We start from the raw sequence: 27,358 nt of genomic DNA, 5'->3' as shown, positions 1-27,358 counted from the left end.
CGGGTCAAAGATTTTTGCAGATGTTTGCAAGACACTGCGCTTAGTCGACTTGGCCGCTATGATGGTATCTAGGAGGTGTTCTCCGGAGAACTTGAGGTGGTCAGTCGACTTATTCCATACGATGCCAAGAACCCTGCTGTCCTCCGTTTCACACAACCGCCTCTCAGCGTTATGGTCTTCTCTGCTAAACTGCTCAAAGGTCGTCTGAAGTTCAGAGGAGTTTGACGCGAATTTAGTCAGTTTCATACCTGCCTTTTGCAGTATGCGTCGTGCACTGCTGACTATCCGCTGTGCCTCTTCCAACTTGTTGGCACCCGTAAGTAAATCGTCCACATAGAAGGAGTTTATCAGCGTATGGGCGATAGCTTCTTCGGATCCTGTAGTGCACCTCTGGTGATGTTGAAGGGTGGCGCTGAGTAGGAAAGGGCTCGCGGTTGTACCAAACGGCACCCTAGTCATCCTCCAGACTTCAAGCGGTGGAAGCGTGGATCCTCGTAGGGGTGCGGTGGTAAACCACAGAAAGCGTAAGGCATCTCTGTCGGCTGGATTGATGCCAACTTGCAGAAAGGCTTTCTGTATGTCTGCAGTAACAGCGATCGTGTGCATACGGAAACGCAGCAAAATCGGAACCAGGTCAGAGTTCAATTTGGGGCCTTTTTCGAGGTGGTCGTTCAAAGACGTAGCACCTGGACCATGCGAGGAGGCGTCGAAGACTACCCGTACTCTGGTCGAGGTGGATCCATTGCGGATTACGGCTCGGTGAGGCATGTAGTACGTGTAGCGAGATTCTGGTGAATCGCCAACCACTCTCTCTGCGTGCCCGTTCTCTATATAACTTCGTATGGCCTCATCATACTCAATCACCTGGTCATTACATTGCAGCCGTCTTACCAGACCTCGCAATCGGGATTTTGCCAACTCTAAGTTGTCTGCCATTTGAATGGTACCAGCTTTCCAAGGAAGTGTTACCTCGTATCGGCCATCTTTCATAGTTAACTGTCGCTGAAATTCTTCCAGGATCGACGCGTTGTGTTCTACGTTTGAAGTATCTGCATCTGTTATGCCGATGCTGTCCAATTCCCAGAATCGTTTAAGTACGTCTGACTCTTGATGTTGTGTCCCTCCAACGCGGAGTACGCATACGGCTGTCGTGGTCTCCTTAGAGAGGCGACAGTCCAGAGTCGCTGGGCCTTGGAATGTCCATCCAAAGACCGTGGAAATAGCCACAAACTTCTCATTTCTGTCACATCGCTTCAGTTCACCGGTTAGGAGCTTCCACATCTGATCGCAGCCAATCAGGAGACTTATCCCGACCTCTGATGGGACGTTCCAGTGCACCAGCTCGTCGGCGATGAACACGTTGTCGCAACGAATTGACTGTACAAATTCGTTGTCTTCAGGCGTAGCCGTAAGGTCTTTGCAAATAAAGGGTACCGTCAGAGCTTCAATGCTGTACTCTTGTGGGCCGTACTGACTGCGTAACCCGAGCTTCACAATCTTCACTGTAGTTGGCGTTGTGTGTGTGTTGTTTGCAAAGGTGTTTATCTGCAGAGTGGTTTCCCCCACAGTCGTCAACTTAAGTTTCGTGGCCACGTCCTCTCGAATGAAGGTGCGCTGGCTCCCTCCGTCGATGATGCCTCGAATATAAGCTGCGTTTTGGTCGGAGGTTGCCCAAGCACGGAATGTCTGCAGCAATACGCTGGTGTCCTCTTGAGCCGGCACACTGTGGCTGTGGGTTGCCATCATGTTGGTCGTACCCATCGAACTGGGTTCTGTTGAGGCGCTCTGAGATGACTGTGACGGGTCGCACAACGACGACGCGTGTCGCCTCCCACAGTGGCTGCAACTTATCCTCGATCGACAGTCCTTGGATCTATGACCTCTCTTGGTACAGCGGTAGCAGCGCATATCCTTTGCCAGCTTGCTTCGTTTCTCTGCTAGGGGCATGGAGCACTGGCAGTGTGGCGCATCGTGGTCAACTGCGTTGCAGAAGAAGCACTTGGGTACTGCCTGTGCGCTGCTCTGTAGTACTGCTCCCGTAGAGGTAAGGTTGCTACCTTTAGCTCTGGGCGTTCTGTGAAAAGTTGTAGTCGTACGTTGTGGCGTTGGGAAAAGCTGAGGTGTGCTTGCACGATCCTTTACACCAGAGCGTTCACGACTCTCTATTTCGATGCGAAGAAAGTTCAAGACTTTGGTCAACTCGCTGCTTGTTGTCGTATCCACCCTACTCGACGGATGTTCGTCGACCTGTGCGCTCTGAGTATTCGCTGTAGGCTCCTCTAAAACAGTTCCATATCGAGCCAGCCGGTGATATTCGACGACCAACTCCGACGGCAACGCTGATAACAGTATGTCCACCATCATCGAGGCATAGCTCGCACTGGAAACACCGAGGGAGCGTAGTCCACGTATGTTATTCTGAACGTCGTCGTACATCGTTCGTAGTCCGCGCACATCGTTCGCCGATTTGACGGCAGCCAAGTTCCGTAGCTTTGCTAAATGTTCTCTCTCGATGCGACACTTGTTACCAAAGCGTTGCTTTAGGATTTCGAGGGCGTCATCGTAGCAGGACTCTGACGCCTGCAGACCCATGATAGCGGAAGCAGCCGACCCACGCACTAACGATCTCAGGTACTGAAACTTCTCAGTCTTGGAGAGGTTCGGGTTATCATGCACGGTGGTCTTGTACTGCTCCCAAAAGGGCTGCCACTGAGTTAACTCACCCGCGAATGACTGTAGTTGAAGCTTTGGTAATTTCACACCAGTGCGTGGTCTCTCAGCGTCTGACGTCGGTCTCGGAAACGACGGGGCCACTTGCGTTGCGGCCTGCTCCGAAATCTGAATTTCGGCCATCCTCGTTTGCAGTTCGGCTATGGCGTTGTGGGCTTGGTCTTCGTAGCTGAACATCGTTGCGTATTCTTCCTCCAGGTCGTCGTTTGGTATCAACGGCTCTATTTCCTTCTTAATTTGCCGTAGTTCGTTGTCGTTAGCCACGAGTCTATTTAGTAGCCCGGTGAGTGTAGCCTTGGAGACGTTCACGTCGCTTCGTAGCTCTGCCACCTCGTTTACCACCTTTGTGATCTGCGTTCGGCGGGCGGCACGTTTGTGCTTGAGACGGTCCATCTTGACTGTAGTGCAGTCCGTTATTCCCGGGTTTCGGCACCAATAATGTTGTGAATCGATAGAAAGTCACTCGAAGTGGGACTTACGGAACTGCGCTGCTCGTGGGTGGACTCTCGAGCACCGATGTATTTCGTATATGCAGAAGCAAGGATGATAAAGTCCAAGCACACTCCTTTAATTTAACATGTCGTCTATCCAACTATATGCCTAAATTCCCGAATGTCACTCAAAAAGACCCATGTTCCTTCGTCACCAAAACGTCAACGTCTCTTTCGTTCTCTTCCTCTTTCTCGCGGTTCCTTAGAAAACTACGGAAAGAAATATTTCCGCAACAATCCTCTGCATTCACCGGTACGCCCCCAGCTGCTAGCGCCAAATGTCGGAGTACGCAACGCCGAAGACATTTTGCTGGACATCCCCGACCTGGCGGAGTTTTGAGGAGGGGGAGATGTGGGACGCCATCACCCTGTCGGAACGCTTATCGCAAGTCACGCAAGTGTCGTGATTCATGGGGTCGTGGCGGCACCGGCACCTGCGTTATCAGCTCACCCGAAGCAGGCAGTGCGCATTTAAGACCAAGGAAGCGAGGGAGGCAGTGGCTAGTCTGGAGGCAGCAGCGGAGCAGTCGAGTTCTGATTCTGTTCGAGTTCAGGTCTGGTTCTGCTGCACGTAAATGTCGAGATAACCTGGCGCAAAAATAATATTCTCAGGCTGAGAGCTCCGCTGCTTTCACATCGTTCTACCTGTATCGTTGACCGTGCTGATACAGGTAGAACGGTGTGAAAGCAGCTGAGCTCTCAGCCTGAGAATATTATTTTTGGCGCCAGCGTATCTCGACGTTTACCTGCAGCAGAATCAGACCTTGGAACACTCGTCCAAAGTTTATATATTGTATCCCGGCAGCCTTGTCCGCGTAGTAGGTATGCACATACATTATCACGTAGAATAATTGGAATACAGTACTCGTTCGGGTGAATTTCGTTTTTTCATCGTCTTTTACGTACTACTTTTTAAACCGGTGTTCATTTTCATTCTGCGGTAAAAGAACGAAAGGAAAACTGTCTCTGATGAGACTTGCGGACAAAACATGGCGTGGCGGGATCCTTGAGCGAAAGTTCGGAGAGGGGGGTCACAGCCACGGTGAAAACTCTAGGAGGGGGTGGACTGTGTCCCCCCTGCCCCCACGTTCCGACGCCCCTGATTATCCAAACTTACGACGATCCCTAAACTAAACGGGATAAGCTTTCCAATCCAGGGCTCCGTAACGAACCGACAACAGAAAAAAACGACAAGAAAAACAAAAGGAAACAGCAAAGGAAGAAACGAAGGAAGCAGCGAAAAAGGTATATTCGCTGGAACCGCAACGGGAGGAAAACCATTGCAAACACGTTTTTCTTGTGCCGTCCACGTCGTTTGAAGTGCAAATTGTTGCGCCCAACACTAGCGCCACCTTCGCGTTCTCCTAAAATTGCTCCTCTGTTGAACATTGAACTGCCCTACGCGGCTCGCATGACCGCGCCCATGAAATCAGCAATCAGCTGTTGTCGTTTTCTGGAGTGTACACCAAACTGTTGTACACCAAACCTGTGTGTGTGCACATGCGCTTGTTTGGGAAGCTTGAGGTCTGCCCTGACACATATACAATAATATAAATCGCATACGACTGTGCGCAAGTGACGTATGCTGTAGGTTCGGGGGTCTCGTCGTGAGACAGAAATAATGCGACGGACTCGATGGAAAGCGTTGCTGTACCTTAGCTCGGTTTCCGGGTGTTTGTGCGCTGAACTGAACTTGCAGTTTTGTAAAACAACTTCAATACATTGCAGTAGCAGTGAGATAGTTTCCTTAGTTTTGTCGCATATTGCGTTCACTTCATCTGCTTTCTCTTTTCCCCAAGTGGTGTAACCCCCGCTCGGACATTGCGGCCCCCTAAGGTTCATGTGTCAGTTTTGGAAACACTGAGGTATACTAATATTGTTAAATGTGACACATTGTAGTGTACTGCAGCCAGCTTCACCGTTTGACTGATAATTTGCACGGTTACTTTTTTAATATTATTTGAATAACCTTGATCTGATGCTGTACCATTAAATAGGATAGAAATGCATTGTGGTTTATAAGTATTTTTCCTTTACGAATATGCTTTAGTAGAAATGCTTTTTAGAATATGCTTTAATATCGTACATTGGAAATACATAATTGGATACAATGTATCAGCTTGAAAATTACTTCAGGTGAGTTTCAGTGAAATTCATTGTCCTTCTACGAGGGCTGTTCAAGTCAAACCTGGACTTTCTGTCTCCTGAGTGTACAAATGGTTCGCGTTACTTCTTTTTCGTCATTTCCACACGCGACAGGCCAATGCGTTCAGCATGTGGTGGTCCAAAGTTTGCACAAAACAGAAGACACGTGCTGGACAAGACGGCAACAACGAGGTGAGCGCGCACATCGAACAGCGAATTGTTATGAAGTTTCTCGTGAATGAAGGCACAAAGACATCTGAAATTCACAGAAGGCTTCAGACTCAGTATGGCCAGGATACACTTAGCCGCAGCAAAGCATTTGAGTGGTGCAAACGGTTCCGAGACGGCCGTACAACAGTGCAGGACGATCCTGGCCGGGCCGGCTCAGAGTCCAGTGTCTGAGTTCATGAGAACATCACTTGTGGTGAAAACTTATGGAGCGCCTGATCCTCAAGGACCGACGGATAACATGTCTCGAACTGACTCGAAAGACGGACCTTTTTGTGGGAACGTTGAACACTATCATTCATGAACACCTCCAGCTTACGAAAGTTAGTGCCTATTGGGTTCCGAGGCAGCTCGCCGTGTTTGAGCGGCAGAGAAGACTGGAAATCTCCCAAGAGCTAAGGCACCGTTTCGACACTGAAGGACAGCTGTTCCTTGATCGGATCATCACGTGCGATGAAACGTGGGTGCACCATTTCACTCCTGAGTCTCAACGCACATCAAAACAGTGGAAGCATCCGGCTCGCCAGCTCTCGAGAAGTTCCGAAGCACCCCGTCTGCGGGTAAGGTCATGGCCACGGTTTTCTGGGACAAACACGGTTTTCGGGGCTGGCGCTGTTCATGTTGATTTTCTGCCCTGTGGTACCACCATCAATAGTGCATATTACTGCCAGGTTCTCAGGGATGTGCATAAGGCGCTGAAGCATAAGCGGCCGGGCTTCAAACCAAAGGAGTCCTCCTCCTACAGGACAATGCACGCCCGCATAGTGCGCATCTCACGACACGGAACTTGGCTGGGAGTTGCTGCCGCATCCCCCTTACAGTCCAGACCTCGCCCCCAGCGATTTCCATCTCTTCGGGCCACTATAGCGAAAGCGAGATTCATTGCGTGTGATAGAATCCCGAACTATGAATTTTTCTTTTAAGTTTAGTTAGGAAAGTAAAACAGCCTTTAAAGTTGAGCATCGCCTTCAAAGTTTATTTCGCTCTGAGGACGCTTTCAAATTTATTCGGACGGTTATTCTGTCACTTGAGTGACTTGAGTGTCACTTGAGCCTTCTGTGTGTGCGGAGCCGCTCCAAAGATTTTGAAATTTTGTACCGAAAAATGGTTGTAAGTATATGTAAGGAAAAAAAATACTGTCTGTCATTTCTTGTGGTCTGCGTATACTGACATCAACGTCATCACAACGTTACACAGGTCCCTATTGAAAGCTAGTCACAAACGCTGACGTCTGAGATGGACCTGACTTGCTGTTATTGTTAGTCATTTTGTGGCTAACTAGAGGTCTTAATCGCATCAGTCTCACAAATCAGTATTTATGAGCTGCATTAACTAGGGACCTGGTCCCAGAAATTGAGGTACGGTACCCGACATAGGATTACGGGACACGATATCGATAATTTTTCTTCGGCGTGATACTGTGGTCGTCTACACGACAGGAGAAGTGGAAAACAGAAGAACAATCCGTTACTGCTTCTGCTTTCTACTTGTCCTCACGTGGCAGCGGCGGCACTGTCACGCTGAAGAAAAAGTACGACGACCAGGCGTCCTTTAAACTACAGGATACAGAATTCAAGGCAACAGTAACCTTAACAGAAAGGTAACGTGATAATTCCATAAGGCTACACACAAGCCTCTACATAAGGGTTACACGTTGTAAAAGGGGCCGTACTCTAAGCATCAAAGTAACCGTGATATTTTAAGAGGTACACCGTAGCTTTTATTCAAAGGAAACGAAAGGGAACAATTTAACAGTTAGAGATAATTTCTTGGCAAATTTTTTGCCTTTACTATAAGGGTACAGCTTGGGACAAAAGTTTACGGAACACGGCACCTGCGTATTTCTTCATCGGAGCGCTTCCCTGCTAGCTATCACGAAGCGATCGAATAGGAAACAGGTGGTGGGCTATTCTATCCATGTCTCAGTATGTATGTCCACTCCTTCTTGCTGCTAGGTTGTCGCTCCATTGGAGAAATGCGACACCCCGGTGTTCCGTAAACTTTTGTCCCAAGCTGTACGAAGCTAAGAGTGTGGGGTCGGTGGCTGTGGAGACTCGCTGTGTTCCTCGATGTAATTTGTCTGTGTTAGCGTGCTTGTCGTCTTCCGTGTCAGTTTGTGCGGGTTGTTGTCGTTTGCTGTGTGTATATGCGTGGGTGCAGTGGTCGTTGTAGTCCCCTTTGATGCCATCGTGTGTTCTGGGGGTTTGCGGTGCTGGCACTTGAGCAGTGTGAGCTGGTTGAGGATGTTGTGTTAGAGCGTTTGTCAGTGCAGGACGGAATCTATGGACCATTAGTGAAGTTGTGTGCCATAGCTCGTACGCCTGCGTGGTTTGGGTGGATGCCGTCCCGAGCGAAAGCTGCGTGCGTGAAAACCATAACGTTGGCGTGTGCCTGACGCATGTGGACGAGGTGGTTGTTGACAGCGTGTTCCTTCCTGTTGAACTCTTAGTCATGTGTCCTGGTGTGTGTGTGTGCTCGTGTTTGTTCTGTCGTCGGGGAAGTGTCGCTGTCAGTACTGTAGAGGACGATGGTTTTCCTCCACACGAGTCCTAACCGGTGATGATGGAATGTCCCAGCGAGCAGATGCTCGTGGCCTTACGCTAGGACGGTGCCGGTAGAACTGCATGCAGTGGCGCGCGCCAGCGGAAGCACGTCTTCATCGTCGTCCACGGGCCGCAACATTACTACCCCCCTCAAACGCGGAGCGGTGTAGATCTTGCGGTAGAGGTCCGCGTCGATACGTGAAGAGGAGAAAGAAGGGCGAAACGTGGAACAGGGACGTATGGGAGTTTTGTTCATGTGTAGTAGGAGCGAAATGAATGGCGCGAGCAAGCGCTCAGCGGGTCTCCGAGGGCGGGTCGCAGTGGGATGGGCGAGAGGGCGACAGTATCGCGGCCGGTACGTGAGCGGTTAGCTCTGATGGTTGTCGCCTGTGAATTGCCGGGGAGGACCGTCTTGGAGCACGGAGAGACCGGGAGTTGGACTCATTGTGGCCTCCGTTCGTGTCCCCGGTGGAATTGTGGTCTCGGGGCCCCTTGCCTGCTATAAGATGGTTGGCTACTGGGTTGTCGAAGATCAGAACCATTGTGGAAGGCAGGGCGAGAAGACAGCGCGGGCTGGGTTCCTGGACCGCTAGCGTAGGGGATGCAGGTGGTGCGGTCGACAGCGGCGTACCGCGACCGGTACAGCAGCGTGTGGCTCGGGAACATGCCGCTGGTGTATGCCAGAGGAGGATCGTCGCGAAGCGTGAGGCGGCGTGACGCAGTGAGAGTGACTATGGCGTGGTGAGAGTGATGTGGTGCGGGAGCGGCCTCGTGATATGCCAGGTCTTCAATGCTGAGCGAAGAGCGTCACCGCCTAGCGAGTCCTCGGAGGAACTATGCACCGTGCCTTCAGTGATAGCTTCCGGAGTGATTCACTGGTCGTGGGAAAATTTGGGATGGGGAGGGGCGAATTACGCCGAAAGTGGTGTTCTTTATTCCTGTCACCAAATGTTGAGGACGATGGTCTTCCTCCACACGAGTCCTGACCGGCGATGATGGAATGTCCCGGCGGGCAGATGGTCATGGCGGAAGCACGTCTTCATCGTCGTCCACGGGCCGCCACAGTACTATCTCAGCGCCTGGTCTGTTATTTGTGATGGAGGACACTAGTGCTTCGAATTCCTGGATGAGGTGTTGTGCTGTCGACCATTTGACGTCCCTTTGTCGTTCGTCCCAACGTGGAGTATGAAGTGCTTGATGTTCGGTGGGGCGGCGGTTACATGTATCATTATGTCTCGTATTCTTGCGCCGCTTGAACAATGTATGTCAGGTCCGTGCTCTCTGTGCGATGGGATGTGGATGTGATTTTTTCAACTCCAGATAAGTTGAGAAAATTGTCCGGGGTGAAGCCTGTCGATGATGCTGTTGTTGGTACGCGTACTATTAAGCATAGGAACCCGCCATAACAAATGTAGTCTATACGATCCCGTTGCCGTGCGGGAAGTATTACGTCAATGAAAGAGTAAAAGAGCATTCATATAATGTGTACAACAAAAGAGAAGGATTGTTGGCACTCCACTGCAAGTCAGGTGGGTGTGCACCGACCCAAGCACCACAATGTACTGAAAGTCGAGTGCAATAGGGGTGGACGGGTAGGTGGAAGGCCTTGAACAAGCTCTTGAAACTAAAGAACATTGATAAGACACATACCGTCCACCCCTATTGCACCCGACTTTTAGTGCATTGTCCCAAGCAGCACAATGTACTGAAAGTATTGCACTCGACTTTCAGTACATTTTGCTGCTTGCGGTGCTGCTTGGGGAGGGTTTCAGACACGATCTGCGTGTCAAGGTCTTCTTGTCGATTGACACGGGAGACAGTGGAGGCAAACGCAATTGATAAGTTGGGTGATGAATGTGTGGCGACGCCGTCGACCAACCTATCCGGAAAGGAGATATCATTTCATGATAGGCAAGCCTCATTTCTCCGGCGGAACGAAGTGTGACGGCAGGTTTTTGTGGGTTCTGTGTGGCCTTATGTGTCCATGTACATTTTTCCAAGTGTTGAAAGAAAGCGCCAGTTTGTTCCCTTCTGTGTCCGTGTGTTTTTCGCGCTACTCTACTACAAATAAATTATTATTGTTGTTTTACGTAAAGCGGCCATAGTAGGGTTTTGCGACAGTGGAGTCGTGACTTTTTCCTGCCGAAGAAAAGAGGGATGTTCAGTGGAGTGGCTTGTGAGAGCCCCGTTTATCGAGGTTTAATAATGGATTGCTGGATGAACTTGAGAGACTCGCCCCGTGGTTGGTCTAGAAGACGGCAGAATGTAAACGCGAGGGGGATAGCAGCGGTCTGTCCGCCGGGGAAGCTTGGGAATAGTGGAGGTGGCAATAGCAGCGGTGTTGGCACCACAATCGGCCTGAAGTGTCAAGTGCAGGTTGCAGTACAGTGCAGTTAGATTATTTTTGGGACGTGTGCAAGTGTTGTGTGCCACGCTGTGACGTCGAGAAAAATTCCAGAAGATACCCAGCCGACAAGAAGACGTATCAGTCCTCTTCGAAGAAGATTCGCACTTCCCCACACCTGCAGCCAAGTGAAGTTGACGAGACTGACGTAAAAATGGTTCAGTTAGGTTGCCTGCCTAGCAATTTTGAGTTTAAGGATTTGTACAACTTGTTGGGTGTATCTTTTGTGCATCTTGTGGAGAAGCCTGAATGACGAGTTTCATTTTAAGTTTCTTCAGCGTAGAGTGTTTTTAGAATTTGCTATTTTTTGCTATTTGGTATAGATCCATCATAGTAAACTAGCACTGCAACGAGGACTGAAAGGGGAGAAGACAAACACTGCGCTAGACTTCCAACAACGACTAACGTCACAGGGTCACTATGCGTCAGCCAGGCAATGTTCCTGGAGAAGTGGGACAAAGGGATTTGATGTGTAGACTGGAATGTGACACGTGGATGATTACAACGGAGGCATTCATAAAAGGAACATGTTACGGTGTCAATAAAACATCATGTTGTTGGAAGTCTAGCACAGTATTTGTTTTTTTCTCCCGTGTCAGTCCTCGTTGCAGTGTTAGCTTACCACGATAGGCTCTTGCTGAGCTCCAGACCGCGTCAGGAAAGCTAGGTTTAATTGCAAGAGGCAAAAGGATTGAGGATCAGACGATGTTCGCTTCCAGCCCCGGGGATTATAGTTACAGATTTTCGTTTGATTTCACGTCCTACGGTCGTCCTGCGCCGCGGCTACCGCGTAGACATACATTTCATGCTCCTTCTGTTGAGTCTTCCATTGTTGGGCTGCCGCATCGGCGACAAGTTTACCGGACAGAAATATCCTTGACTGGAAAAAACCCGCGTTCTCGCGGCTAATGGCGTTCGTTGATCTATTTTCTTGTTTGTGAAATATGTACAAAATGTACAAAAAATATGTAAATTATGTTGATAATTAGATCAACGTTATCTACTCACTGACATATTCATACACATTACTTCAGCAATGTTAGTTCAGGTGTGCTGTGCAATTATGCACATGTCGTAATTTGCCTCGAGCACCTTTTCAATTTGTGTACCACCCCTGTATTGCATGCATGAGCTCAAGGAAAATAAATGAAGATGATGATGATGCTTATGGTACCGTAGAATTATGGTAGAATTTTTTTTCCCGCTCCCTTAGTCGAAAAATAGTTCCGATGCCACTGCGTACCCCCATCCCCTCTGCAGGTCGGTACGTCCAGGAACAATGCCTGAAGCACTTACCATGCGACTGAGTCAGGTAGTCGTTTTCTGTGGTAGTACTCGTACCTGCGGAAGAACAATCAATCGATTTCAGTCCACCTGAAGGATCCATTTGGCTTATGTCTCCCGATCATATGACCAGGCGCGGATCTAGGGGTGTCTAGGGGTCTACACCCTCCAAATCCCAGACTTGAAGATGCGGTTCAATGGGCAAGTCCCAGTACGCACGTGGCACTTGTCCATAGCGGACCCACCCACGGGAAAATCCTAGATCCACCCCTGCACATGATGGCCGCTTAGCTGCCTTTGCAAGGATCGCCGGTGATTTTATCTGGTCGAGATTGTGATTGTCTTTAAGTTGCGTTGATGACAAACAAACCGATCGCATCGCCCTAAATGTTCACTGGCAAGTATATCGAGCAGTTTGCTGCAACTTTTTAAAATTATAAACTTAATCTTCGGTCGAAAGTTGCGGGCAACTAGCAATTGACAATACACTACACTAACAACTTTGCTCTATCCTTGGAGTCGGGCCCGCTAGCAGCTGTTGTCTTGGCTCCTAAACCCACATTCAACAACAACAACATGTCACCGTAAGCCCGCCCACCCAGACCGCATTAGGCAGCTAATTCCTCGCAATGCACGACCATTACTGGGTACAATCGCGTGTCTCTTCTATTCCTTGAGCGACTCGAGAGGCTGTTGTGTGGACAATACGTATGATGCCACATGACAATCACATATGGTTCTCTAACGGTTCCCTGTTCCTGGGGATGGACATAAGACAGACGTTCGCAAGAACTTTTGAAGCTGCTAGAAGCGTTATGTTCTCTACTACTGCACTGGAAACCTTTTAACGATCGAATCGAGCCACATTACGACGACTGTTACTATTCTTCCGGCTACATATCTCGCGCGAAAAGCATTGCCGTATTGATAGCAGCGCACCACGTAGTGGTTTCTGATGAAAAGAAATGAGGTAAAATAAAACGATGCTAGACTATGTCTATGCTGTGTCATCACACTCTCCTACATCGGTCCTTGATGACCTCCTAGGAACAACCAAACATTTATCGTAACGATATGTGAGAGTCCCATTTTAACCAATGTGTGTGTGTGTGTGGGGGGGGGTACCCTGAGGACCGATTTCGCCCTCCCGCGGACGTCCTGCCAGTCAAGGTGTGACAACCGTCCGATATCTCAGGCATGACATTGTTTCTTAGGGAAGAGCCTTGAGGGCAGAGCGTTAGAGCGCTGGATGTGGCCAGGACCAAGCAATTTCGTGAGAGAGAGGGGGCAGGAGAGCTCGTTATGGAAGGTTCGTGAAGGTTGATAGAGTGGGGAATGGAGAAAAATGTGCTCTAGATCTTCAACAGCAGCGCATTGCTTGCCGTGGGAAGAGGCAACTTGTCTCAAGCGGTGCTGTGAAGGCCACATCGAGGCACATTCGATGATAAAAGATGAAAGCCACTCTCATGTTCAACATTCGATGAACTAATGTGTCATCTTGACGAGAGATATGTGCAGGCATGCGGAAAGCTAGCGCTGGATCAACTCTGCTCAGCATGGCGGGGGGGGGGATGTCAGCAGTCCGCTGGGGAGTAGCCAGAGGAGTCACGAGGCGACGAAGCACGGACCGACGATCTCCTCTCAGCAGTCCGCGTCTGTGTCCGAGACGAGAGAGCTGCTTCGGCGCTGCTGCTGTCAGCCTGTACATTGCCTTCGACACTGCGATGGACTGGAACCCATGGAGAACGAGCCTGCGCCCTGCCTTGTAGACGAGTTTGTAAGCCAACACATCCATAACCAACAGTGCGGAGAAACCTCGGACGCCAGAATTTTCAATTGCTTGCAGGGCAGATGTTGAGTCAGTGAATACCACCCAATTCCGTGCGGTAAATTCAACGATGTGCTGCAGAAAGAAGAGTGTGGCATAAAGTTCCACAGCTGTGGATGAGGGTTCATGCGAAAGGCGACAACCGTCAACTACGGCTTCGGATGGGGCGACGAACGCTGACGCGGACTTGCCATTTTAGATGCGCCATCGGTGTATGCGGCGGCAGAGATAGAAAGCTTCGCGTCTATACGAGAGTATATAGCTGCGCACAAAGGACTTGAGGGGGAACCTTATCTCTGCGGTCCCGGAGGTCCGGAAGACGTGCTAAGGTGGGTGGCACAGGCACGGACCAGTGTGCGGTCGACGTCCTTAGATATGAAATCACTGAGAGCTTAGCGTGTCCTCTGCGTGACGCGATGGAAATCACTTTCGGGACGGTATCGAATTTTCCTGAAGAGTGGGTGACGGGGTATGTGCGCACGCAAACGTAGGAATTGTCGAGCCGTTTCCCGCTCATGGAGGACCTCCACAGGGAGTTCACCAGCTTCAGGTAGGGCTTGCTTGTTTCAGCCATTCTTGGAACTCAAAGGCAGCGACGAAGGCTTCGGGCGATAGGGTCCGAAGGATATTTAATGATGTTGTAGACACTCTGTGCAAGAGTGGGAGGCTGTAAAGCACAGTCGCCCTCACCAAAGCCGCGTGAACGGCTAGAAGCGAGCGTTGATCACAGTTTCAGTTGATCTCAGTTTATCACCCAAGCCACAAAGATCTTGTATTCCACAAAGCCATCCCTGCGCTTTCGTTTCAAGGTGCTTAATGTGGCGAGCCCAGCGCAGGTTCGAGTCCAGTGCTACACCAAGGAAGTGATGGGAACGCACATGCTCGAGCTTTTTTTGCACCCACCCAAAGAGTGAAATTATGGATAGCATGAGTGAAAGGGAACTCGACGCACTTTTCGGGCGTCCATTCCAAGTCGCGAAAGGTAGAGATGAACATTGTTTAAGGCTTGTTGCAACGATGGCCAGTGCACTTACTTGCTAAGCTCGCAATGAAGCGCACTAAAGAAACCCATTTCACAAGACTTTTCGCGATGTCTTCGCGATAGTGCCCCAAGTTGCTATCGGGAGTTTACGTCAACACGCGATCGTATAAGTCACTAACACGGCACTGACTCCAAACGCGGTATGTAGCCTTATCATATAAATGCTATAAAGCAGACCACATCTGACGCCTTTGAATACAACGAGATTGACATCAGGTGTACTTGCCTGTTTGCGGGCCTGGCGCTAAAGAAAGAACGAATACATTTTAGGAATTATCACACGTAAAAAAAATGCACAAAAACATCGAAGAAGAGCAACAGCCAGGAAACAGGAAGGTTCATGGAGAACCCTACACCCTTTCCCTTGTTTCACATACGGTTCGTGCGTTTGCCTGCTGTCGACTAACAAGGCAGTATCAGGCAATATCAGCAGTATAACTTTGCGGTTTGCATTGATCCAAATGTTTAACGGCTGAACAGATTCTTCCGCGAATTGGCAACCCGAATTGAGGGATGCCTCTTTTGGGTGAAATTGACCTCGCTGAGACGTTTGTAGGGTGCACACTAAGTTGTTTTGCAGGAAATGCAGTTGCATCACTGTTTGTACTAAATCGGTACATAGCTAGTTCGAGTAAATGAACCTGCTCCCGAATTTAGCAGACAAGAAGGTCTTCCGGAATTTATAGCACATGTTTAATATTTACCCTATTCTTACCTCGAAGACTTCAGGTCGTAATACGCAGTAATATGAAATTGCCATACACTACTTCAATATGTGTGACATACGCACACATGACACTACACGTGTAGATACTACACATGTAGGAGGCGGGGAAAGCAGTTCACTCATTCGACCACACGCTATTTAAGTTCTACTATTCAAAACTCACTGGGGCTAGATGAGCTCAAGCTGGTGGATGAACGACAAGGACTTGTAAAATGATTGTGAGCAATGTGTTAGAGTAAGGGCCTAATACGAGACTCAGTGGCATGCTATTCAACTGAAGATGCAGTGTTGCTCTCTGAATTGTAAACATGCAGTTTTCACCGCTTCTGGTTTGGTGACAAAACAACATCCGGTTTCATAGCAAACGCGCTCAACGCCAAATACTGCGCACACGTCCAACAAACTCCCCAAAGCAGTTATACTGTCGTTCCGCGAGCAGAGCACCTATATCATCATCACCTCATCATCAAGCATCTATCCCGCCCACAAAGCGTCCGTTTTTCATTGATTGACATCATTCGCAACCAGTCTGGTGAAGAATTCGTCGATGTAGATTGACAATACGGGAACACTGGCCAGTCATACAGAATGACATCGTGAGGGCTGGTTGAAAACAGGTGTATCATGTGCACCCCTTAAGTATTAATCAATTAATTAAGGCATAATGAATTAATGCAAAAGTGCCGAAATAAAGTCATCCCAAAAGCGTAGCAATGAATATAGATCGCTACGAATTACTTGCAAACAGTGCAAGCAACAAGTTCGGAATGTTACCAGCAGCCCCGGTTTTGGCAGTTGCACTCGACTGCGAATCTTTGGCAGCTCAGAGAAGTCGATGAGAAGGTCATTAGTAACCTGTAGTAAGACATTCCGAGGCAAAGCTACAGTGTGCTCGTTTTCACGTATTACTTGCTCTCAGGAGGACATCCTTACGGAGAGAATATGTCACTCTACAGACTCTACGACGAAATACCTAAAAAAAATGTTTGAATAGGGGCGCAAGCGAAACAGGAGGCAATCTGCGCTTTGCTCCCAGATTTTGAAAGTGAAGGCTAATTAGCAATGTTGTAGCTGTACGCTCTCTTCGAATGGATCTCGATCCCTCTGATGCCGCCGAACACTCCCTCCGTGTACCCTTCACAGCTTCAAGGGAGGAAGAAAGAAACGAACGCCCTGGGGCCTCATCTTCAACATGTTATCCCATAACGCGCGTTAACTGCACATCACTTCGGCCCGTGATTCACTATATGTGTTCTTCTGCGAGCATTCCGAGCGTTATCGGGGCTCTGTAGTAAATAGTGAGTTTTAGTATACCGTTGATAAAGTTATCGTCTCTATCGGAACCAATCGCACTCGTGCGTGACTCAGAATCTTATCCACCGATTGGTTCCGATTGATAAAGTGAGACGCTAGCCACGTTATCAACGGTCTGCTAAAACTCTCTGATAATAAATACTTACGATAAACGGGGATACTGCCATCCCGAGTGAAGATCAAGATATCTGAAAGAGTGAAAAAAATAATTCGTGATGATGATGATGATGATTGGGAGTTTTGTGGCGCAGCGACAACTAGGAAACTAGGATCATAATGCGCCAAAACTCTGGTGTTATTTAAAACTAATTTAACTTAAAAATAGAGTGATTTGTTTAAAATCAAAAGGAATCGAAAGGTGTTGGTTCGATAGGTGTGTAAATCACCATATAAAATGAGATAACTAAGATATTACAATTCATTCACGATGCCTATATCTCTTAAAAATAGGAAAACGTCCTCGAAAGGGATGACAGCCTCATCCCCTAGTAATAATGCGGGGTGAAGGGGGATACAGTACTTGTAGAAGATATGAAAATGACGTTGGCGATGTGTCATAAAAGAAGGGCAACTAATGAGTACATGCAAAATGAAATAATTCGTGGAATCTCTACAGCGCATTCCACACTGTAGGCTGCGTTGAGCTTGCTGGAACCGTGCAACAGGGTTTCCCTTTACAAAGAAGCCACGAACCCCCCGCCCCCGGATGATTGGCTACAAGCGTGCTATAAAGGATGTTCCAGTTGAGGGATGGTCTCGCACAGATCGACTGATTCCGAAACTTAGCGGAAGCTATATCACGGGTGCTACAGGAACATAGTCGCGAAAGTTGCATCCAAAACACCGACGTGGTTTTCGAAAAATGTACAGAAATATGCCGTAATAGCAGACGCTGGAAGCTGCAGCTCGATTAACTCCCTCTCATGCAACGACGGGAGTGACATCGTTATACGGTGACCACGGTGGAAGGTGGGGGCGACCGAATAACGAAAGAGTTGTTTGCGATTGGAAGTTGCCATGCGCCACGTCGCAATATCTGACAGCGAATTTGGCGGTAGTGACAGGTCGATATCACTGAGCGGTGAAGATGAGTTCATCAGGCCAGACCGACTGAATTAGGAGACGTCGATGACCTTAACGCAGCTGGCCCTTTGCCACAACAACGATGGCCAGCCAGTGGAAATGAATGATTAACCCACCGACAAATGCGCACTTTTATGCGTTTCCTGATCCTGATGGTGACAGCGCTTCTGAATCCTAAATTGTACAAACGTTGCAGGTGTGTCTGTAGCCACCGCTCGCCGCAAGAAGGCACAACGAGCACATATACTCTATGGCTGTAGACAGTGACGACGCCGGATGACACTGCATCACAAAACATGCGCTCTTCCCCGATTTTTGTGCACGTCGGGAACAGTGTCAGCTGCGCTTTCTTTGATACAGCGGCTGGATCGAACGATAACCGGCATGAGATTCTCAACTTACACTATTGTTTATAGAATGGGGATATATTTGTCTAAGGGAATAGGCGATGTGTTGTCCGCACAATTCGCCCTACCGTCACGTACGCAGGCTGTATAGGTGTACCTTTGTTGCACAGTTTTTTGTTTGCATACAAACATGTGTGTGCAATGGTACACCATGCAAAATTTCAGGGCTTGGGCACTTGGTCGTAAGCATCGCGACTAGGATACCCTTCTGAAGGCAGCTACTCTCAGTATACATTCGAACAAGTGGCAGGAGGTTGTCAAAGTGATAAGCGAAGGCATTCCTTCCATGTCATTGCACCTGCAGCAAATGTGAAAATCAAGGAGAGGCTGATCTACGTTGAAAAAGCCCTTTTCAATGCCATCCCATAAGTACGCATCAAAGATCATGCCTCTGCGTAGAATAAGGCCTTATCATCATTGATGTATTTATTTATGTGCATTCCTCAAGGGCCTCACAAAGGCGTTACGTTTCTTGAACGTTTCTCAACGTAAGACAGGAACCGCTCATATCACGTCAGTGATGAGCCCATACTAGCTCACATTTGAATTCGGTGTCAGGGGTTGAGTGGTAACATGTCGGTTGCATGCCATTTCGCCTATTTCCATTTCGCCTAATCCGTATTATCGGACTAAGGATGCGGGAGGGATGAGTGCGTTAGGCAAAAAGAGGGCTGCGGGTGCACTTTCATAAGGCGAAACGGTACTATCGACAAGTGGCCGCTATTTACATGCCCCGCTCCTACAGTGACGTGTGCAAGAAATGAATGGGGTCGTCCGACGACGACCTTACGTTGTACGAAACAAGGTCCCCTTACATTTGCAAACGAAAGCGTCTGCAATACCACTAATAAAACCAAATAAATAATTATCGAGAATATAATAGATATAATGGATGGATAGATGAATATTCAACGTAAAAAAGGGATAAGTTTCCATACAGACACGGAAAGGGTCCTGCTACCACTTTGGAGAATCACTAGCAGGGACACTTGGTCTCGTGAGGACTCAAGGAATTGGAATGGAAAAGAAAAGAGACAGGTTTTTGGGTGAAGGATGAAAGTCACTGAAAAGGTTAGCCAGCTGTAGGACTCGAACCCACATCTTCTGGATTTCCGGTCCAGGGATTTACCAATTGAGCTAAGCTAACACGCCTTCTCAGCCACTTCCAGGGTGCGTCATCTGAGGGAACAAACCAGTCACTCTCTCTCACTCATCCTCCTTTCACTTTTACAGTTTTGCTCACTCATACACTCATTCATACGACAGCGATCGACGCCAGTGGCAAATGTTGAACATGAGAGAACTGATGAGAAAGTCACTGAAAAGGTTAGCCAGCTGTAGGACTCGAACCCACATCTTCTGAACTATCTTATTTATATGGCATCTTCTGGATCATTGGTAGAGCCCTGGACCGGTAATCCAGAAGATGTGGGTTCGAGTCCTACAGGTGGTAACATTTTCCGTGACTTTCAACTTCCATCGTTAATTTCTTAGGCAATTTGAGGCTTTGTATGTATTTGTCCCTTCTATGTTGTTCCAGCCTCAGAACATCAGTTCTCTCATGTTCAACATTTGCCGCTAGCGTCAATCCCTGTTGTATGAATATGTGTATGAGTGAGCAAAAATGTAAGACTGAAAGGAGGAGGAGTGAGAGAGAGGGACTGGTTTGTTCCTTCCGATAACGCACCCTGGAATTCGCTGAGAGGGCGTGTTAGCTTAGCTCAATTGGTAGAGCCCTGAACCGGTAATCCGGAAGATGTGGGTTCAAGTCCTACAGGTGGCTAACCTTTTCAGTGACTTTCATCTTTCATCGTTAATTTCTTAGGCAATTTGAGGCTTTGTACGTATTTCTCCCTTCTATGTTGTTCCAGCCTCAGAACATCAATTCTCTCAGGTTTTTGGGTTTTTGGTAACTTCAGAAAAATAAAGAAAACTTGAGAGGAGGGAATACGACGGGCATGGCCAACGATACACCGTGACCAACCAAATGGTCGTGGCGTGGTCCCTGTGCACGTGACCTGTCGTATACCGTATGAATTAAGCACGCAGAAACAAAGTATAACAGGCAAACCTGCAAGAGGTTTACCTGAAACAGGTGAAGTGACTTTTGACAGCACACTTGAATAACACCAGCAAAGGGCGGCAAGTTGCGGATGCGTAATCAAGTTTGACTTTCCGACAAAATTTATTGCATTTACTTTTCAGGAAGTGCAAAAAAATGTATTACACGCAATACTATGCTTGGATAAAGAAAGTGAGGTTGTAAAGTTATGTGAAGATGCGAAAGTGGCTTTTGGCATCACTCCAGTGGACCACCACCTTTCATCACGTGACACTGATCAGTGGGCGATGTGTAAGTGACTCAGCATACATTAGGCCAAATGGGACCCCCTTGAGTTGGAAGTTGGTGAACCTCTTATGGGATAGCGTGATCAGTGGCGTAGCCACGGGGGGGCTAGGGGGGGCCCGAGCCCCCCCTACCTGCCACTGACCGACACACGCAAATCGTGCAAATCCGAGGAGAAAATAATATATGCGGGGGGGGGGGGAGGGGGGGACCTGTGTGACGATCGCGAAAGTTCTTACAGTTCATGGCGTCTATCTAAGCGGCACACTTGAATGGTTTCCAAAGTATGAACTTTTCAAAATCCTTCCAATTACATGACACCACCTCATTGGACATCACAGTATAATCATATTGTGAATGTCCAAATCAATTATTTTCGTTTTTTTTTTCAACCGCATGCTGCGATGTGCACAAGTATTGCGTGTTGTCGCACCCAGGATCAGCAGGGGGGAGGGAGTGGGGCGGGTTTTCGTATAGAGCCCCCCCTACTTTGGAGGTCTGGCTACGCCACTGAGCGTGATAATCCGCTAAAACGCATTAGCAGAAATGGGAATAGGCGAATTGGGAAGACACGAACATGTCCAGCATGTTAGTATAAAAGATATAACTTTGACAAATGCGTAAGAGCCTGTGTGTGTGAGCTTGTGCTCTTGGGGCAGGTGGTTTGCAACTTGTTCGCCTACCTTATTTTTGCATGGATCACACCGGTGTGTTCATGATCCTATACTGGCTCATATCTTGGTTCATTGTCAGCTTTTGCATGCTAGCATGTTCAGCACGTTGAATATACAAGATGTGGAAATGTACAAGATGGAACAGCGGTCTGCCTTATTTTTGCTTATGTTACACCAGTGTGTTCATGATTCGCTGCCAGCAGTGTCAAGCTAGCATGTTGATTATAAAGGTTGCGGTTGTATTGTATGTCCACAGTACAACCAACCGCGTAGAAATGGTGTAGCTGGTATCGGGTAGCCATAATGACGTTCAAGTTGCAGACTCAGAGCAACCTGTCGTGTTGTCCTGTCAACAAGGTCATCTTGTATCGCCAACTGTAGGATGGGACAAGCGTTAGCTTGCCCACATCATGCTTCAAAAGTAGACCACAAAATAGCAACCGCCTGAGATCCCTCGGACGCCTTCATTGGGATCGCCACCTGTGTCACGCAAGGGCTTATGGGAACTTAAAGCCAGTGGCCTCCTTGCTTGAACATCAGGTCGTCTTCCTTGAACATCACATCACATCAGCAATATGCAGGAAGAGAATAAACAGGTGTGAACTTTGCGAATTTAGGTTGCTATATCTGTGCCCGTCAATATAGAGGGTGTCGCAGAAAACGTATCATTGAATTATAATTTAAAAAAAACTGCAACACAGAGTCATGCAGCCAACAATATTTTTTTTTACTGGGTTTTTGCCAGCTCCTGATGTGAGTGTCGTATAACGTAAATTTAATTATGTAAATTTTTGCGAGCTCAAGTCTGAAATTTGCCACTTTTTACCCCACCAATGTGAAGAGTGTGTCTCATTTACAGATTAATACACAGATTAGTGATAATTGACAGTGATATTCAGGAGCTAGCCATCCGGAAAAAATATACCCGAACATCATGCTCTACGGAGCTCCCACAAGACAGCGCAGTCTTTGTCGGTCCGACGAAAGGAGGTTCGAAACCCAGCCCACCGCAGCATCGGAGAAAGGAAGACCAGGGGCATGGCTTATCGAGTGTGACTTTCGCTGGGATAGTGCCTTCCCTATTTTAGGAACTGCTTCTTTTTCTACAATCACTCTGTTAGCTGGCTTTGGAACCTCCTTTCATGTGTCTGTGAGCAATTGCCCTCGAAAAGTCATTTACCGTCCCTTTAATTCGCGAACGGGTGCAACAATCGAAGAACCTTTCTTTACAAGTACCTCTTCCAGACTGCCTGCAAGCTGAGTCAAGTGTGAATGAGCGAGAGGCGCTCATTTAATAATAATGAGTTTCGTGAAAAGCAAACGAAGAAAATGAAAATACGTAAACGTGTAATACCAATTTCAGTGCCAAATGGAGCCCTGCTTTTTCACGAGTTTAAATTTTGTATTAATTAACCAGCACTCATGGCACTCATTCCGACAGCACACAGCCTGTAGGCGGTACAGAGTTGAACTGTTGCACCCGTTCGCGGATTATTCAGGCCAGGGATTTAAATGAAACACCCTGTATGGTAAATACACTAGTATATGGCAACTACGGGTGGTCGAAAATGCGTGGCCACTTGTTTTGCCAGATCCAGAGGAGTTAGTGTTCGATTGGTCAAAGCGCAGCAGTGTCGCATGTTCAGGTGGCACGCCGAACGCCAGGAATTTGCCAGACTGCACTTTTTTAGCCAGTCTTGGCGAAACCGACACTGGTTTCACATCACCCAGTGTAGACACACCACCGACACAGTGTGATTACACGGGATATGGTGGGGACACCTCTTCAAAATGGTCGACAACGGGAGGCGTACGCCTTTTTTCTACCGACAATGCGCCGCATAGCTTGTACAACTAGTAGTAGCCGCATAGCTAGTAGTCGCACAAAGTATATGAGACGCATGCACAGCAAGTTCCTCTCAAGAAATCAAAAACCGACTGTAAGTGGACAGATTCTTACTGGGCCTCTAGTAAACACTCACACATAAGTCCTGCGCCGATCAAGAGCAAGAGCAAAAGGCAGACCCTGAAACAACAGAACAGAACGTACAGAGTAAGATTTTCGGAAGTATAAGGGGGGGAAAGTGGGCAAATGTTATACCGCCAAGGCCAGAGCAGGTCCGCGTGACGTCATTCTACTCGGATGGGTCCCGGCCACTTACACGAATGTAGAGTTACATTTATCTAGATATATGCAGAATATGGGTTAGTCTGTGTTGAACAGAAAAATTTAGGCATCTGATAATATGCAACAGGCAACACGGGACCATTTAGCGTTATTTTAATTGAATGCAAATTAAATTTAATGCAATTCAGAGACGGTTAAGTCAACTATTAGGTGGCTTTTTGCTTGTTCCTAAACGATTTCTTTTTTTATCATACTGACCAGAAGATCCTGTTTTCAAATACATCTTGCGCAAAGCAGAAGTGCCACACAGAAGCGACCGACCAGCGACACAGACTGGCAGTGTCTTGTTTGCAAAGGACGGCGGGGCAAAATAGCACCGGGAACTGTATGGTTTTATTGCACATCACGTGAGGTTGTTCATCAGGGAGGGTTGTGTAGGGGCCCACGGGCTTAACTGCTTGGGTTACCAGGGCGTGTCTCATCTTCCCCCGATGTTTGGGGGAGATGACGCAATGGCAATGACAATGGCATTGTATTGTATTGTATTGACAGTGTATTGATATTGACATTGTATTGTTTATTTACATTGAATTTCTTGTGTGCGTATTTTAGACCGCTTCGTCTGTTCTGCTTTTGCAGGTCAGAAGTTCTAGACCACTCAGAACGTGTCCCTGTCTAGTTCGGAAAATTAAAATTTCGCGTTCGATCGCAAATTTGTCTCGCCTTGCACCACCTTACCCTTCACTCATAAAAATGAACACCACCAAATAACACACTCCTAGCCAACTACAAATCCGAGTGACATCCTTCTCTCCGCTGACTTGTTGAAAATGGGAGACGCACGCCTTTTTGTGACACTTGTGAGCAGGGTTGTTAAGTAACTTAGTAAAAGTATCTGAGTGCGCGTACTTAGATACTTTTTATGTATCTTGAGGAAATATTAGATATATTTTCAAACACGCACTTCTAACTGTAACTTAATTACTTTTTCAGTAACTTGTATCTGTCTTTTTCAGTATCTTTTGAGTAAAAACGACGCAACACCGTCGCCGAGCAGGAGGTGGCGGGAAGGGTGCGCCGACACTAGGGATCCTCCATGCGCATGAGAAGCAGCAGAAACTCGTCGAGGCTCCCTAGCCGACACCAGGCATGAGCTCCACTCCTCCTCGCCCTTCCTGCACGTGCTCACGCCCTCGCACTCGCAAGTGAGATTCTTTGTTCCTCGCCACGGGAGCCTTGGCGGTAGTGAAGAGAATGGCCGAGTTTGAAGGCGCCGACGCCACCTCAGGCGCGGACGTCGTCTGTGAGGCTGTAGCGACGAGTAGCCCGAGCAAAGTCGCCTCCCTTCTGTCAGAGGTACCGTGGCCACAATATCGAGAGCAGTTTAAAGTCATCAGAACGAATGAGAACGGGAATCTTGAGCTGAAGTGTCTCCGCTGTGAGCCGAAGACGAAGTTTCTGAGCGTCTCACCCGTCCCTGTCTCGGTTACCCCCAGTTTAGAGGTTCCTTTCAATTTTTTGCCTGCAACTATGTACGATTACCCAAGAAGAGTTGTCTATGTGGCTCTAGAGTGACACCTATCATGAGCCAAAGGCGAAAGATATGGTCTGCGTACAGAATTGCAAGAAGTAACTCCACCCGTAGTCGGATACTTTTCTAAGGTATTTGTAACTGTATCTCAGTATTTTTTGCTGTCAGTAACTCTAGCTAACTTAATTACTTTTGAAGCTGAGCATCTGTAAGTGTAATTTAGTTACTTTAGAAAAGTAACTTTAACAACCCTGCTTATGAGACAGTAAGGGTGTGTTATACGGCAAAGCTCAGCTCCTGACCCCAATGGCACGAAGTCCTGCTTACCAGGTCTTTAACCTCTCCTGGCGAGGTTTATCTGAAGAAAAAAAAAGTGATTTCCTCGTATGCTCACACCTTTTTGCGAGAGAAGCAATCTAGCGTACATACCACTCTGCATGCTTGTTGACGCGTCCGCCTGGGTCGCTGAAAGAAAAGTGTTGCGGTCAGTGTACACTGAAGCGGTATGTGGCACCGCACAAACCGGCACACAAACGTGCAGTTGTAAGCTCATGAAAAACAGAGCATGCGTCGTAAGTAGAACAACATCAGTGTCACACCGTCCTTTCATGAATGAGCCGCTCTCTGGTTTTGTTGGCCTTCCATACTTGCACGATATTCTCCTCGATGCGTGTCGCATACAAGCGTGGATACAGTTTTATATCGGTCAAATAGAATATCACAATTTTGGAAATTTGTTCTTGCGGCTTCCAGGATCTGTATTTGTTATTACAAAAAAACTGAAACAGAATTCAGGGAACAGTAACTGAAGCCATAAAGGAAACACGGGTTATCCCAGCCTCAACAGACAATCACAAGGATTGACGTTTTATTTTATTTTTTTCTTGAGTTCAGACGCACAACATGTAACGATGGATTTGTCCTTTCTATGTTGTTCCAGCCTCAGAACATCAGTTCTCTCATGTTCAACATGTTACGGCCTTAGAGGAGGTCACTGTAATTGTGTCTTCTAGTTTATCTTCGCGGTATACCGAAGGAATTGCCAATACGGTTGAATCAATGTAGAACAAAGGAAGATAGCTCGCCACTGTGCGGCTATTTCGTAAAGCGCGGCCGCCGAGATACTGCATGTCGCCGTGTTTGTATTACGACAAAGATGGTAGCAAAATCACAATAATTTGTGGAACGGCTTATTCACATAGTCTTTGGCGTAGTCAGTTTGCGGAAGAGATCGACAAACGAAGTAGTGTGGGCATGAACGAGGCCCAATTGAGTCTAGGTGCAACACGGCCAATGGGCGTAACCACAGGGTTTGACGCAAACCCGTCATTGTTGTAACTACCCTCAAGCGGGCGCTTTTGGGAAAACTGCATTCTTGTCCTGGTCGCACGTCGTAGAAAACGTCACTTTGAGGTCATGTGACTTTGTTTACATGTCGTTTTGCCGCTTGCCGACATATTTCCGTCGTCATAACGCCAAGAGATGGACGTATTTCGCCAGCGTAAATTATGCGGGGCTTCTTCCCCAACATGGTAGCTCATTTCTCCTTACTTTTAGGTCCATTGAAGTTCATTTTTAAGAGTGAAAGAGCATGTTGGAGGGCAAGTGGAAGGGGTGCCCTATGTGCAGACAAGGCGCGAGTTATTTCTCAGTCTGCATTAGCTAGCAACAGAGACCAACGAGAGCGAGAATTTGAGCGGTCCAGTAGCAGCGACTCCATGCAGTACGCAAGAAGCACGGAGAACGAGCATGGAGAACAGCGGATTCTTCCGTGTCGTATGTTTGAAGCAGATTATCTCGAACAGTTTGTCACACATAGTTCCATGGTTTGGTGGTAGACATGAAGCAAACGAGCATACGTACCCTGTATCGTCTCACAGGACGCGTCGCGCGTCGGGTCTAGAAGACAAGGACGAAATGTTCGTTCAGGGTATTGTAACAAAACCCCGGGATAAATCCCCGGGATAAATATTTCGCGAACATTTTTTTTACGTGGTTGTGCGCCGTCTGAATGAGTAGGGGGCACTCACAACTTTTAGAGAAAAAATCTGCCACCGAAGCAGGTCATTTGTTGCTCTAATTAATTTGTTTCGCTTTACGTTTCGGTTGTTACGGTTACGTTTCGGACGCATTTATTTTGTCGCGTCTCGTCGCGGTGAAGCTCATAAGGACTAATTCATTGGTGTACGAAGTGGAAGAGCCTCCTTTTGCGCTTCACTGCGACCATCCGCGACAATAATATGTGAACCGAAACAAATTAATTACTGCAACAGATGACCTGCTTCAGCGGCACTGAATGTCCGGAAAGGCATAGCACCTATTTTAATGCCGACAAGGCACTGCTTTATAAGCTATGTTTCTTTCTTTTTTTGGGGGGGGGATTTGCATTTATTTAACTAATGAGCTCCTCTACTTATTCACACGGTGCGCAGAATGGGACAGATACTTGTGA

At 47.8% G+C, this 27,358-nt stretch overlaps 1 protein-coding gene across 2 annotated transcripts in view; it reads right to left on the bottom strand.

The window, feature by feature from the left end:
• LOC135387292 (uncharacterized) overlaps positions 1-27,358 on the bottom strand; it is a 143,044-nt gene that overhangs the window by 63,260 nt on the left and 52,426 nt on the right. For both annotated transcript variants that reach the window (XM_064616559.1, XM_064616558.1), the window contains exons 5-11: positions 26,770-26,805; positions 25,336-25,371; positions 25,234-25,264; positions 23,230-23,273; positions 16,883-16,924; positions 14,922-14,939; positions 11,838-11,882 (exon numbers count right to left, since the gene is read on the bottom strand). In XM_064616559.1, the coding sequence (XP_064472629.1) occupies positions 11,838-11,882; positions 14,922-14,939; positions 16,883-16,924; positions 23,230-23,273; positions 25,234-25,264; positions 25,336-25,371; positions 26,770-26,805 (252 nt within the window). The remainder of the gene's footprint in view (positions 1-11,837; positions 11,883-14,921; positions 14,940-16,882; positions 16,925-23,229; positions 23,274-25,233; positions 25,265-25,335; positions 25,372-26,769; positions 26,806-27,358) is intronic.

This window comes from Ornithodoros turicata, chromosome 3 (genome assembly GCF_037126465.1).
Source record: "Ornithodoros turicata isolate Travis chromosome 3, ASM3712646v1, whole genome shotgun sequence".
NCBI classification, from domain to species: Eukaryota; Metazoa; Arthropoda; class Arachnida; order Ixodida; family Argasidae; genus Ornithodoros; species Ornithodoros turicata.
Note: the sequence above shows the minus strand (reverse complement) of the source record. Positions and strands in the feature narration are given on the sequence as shown.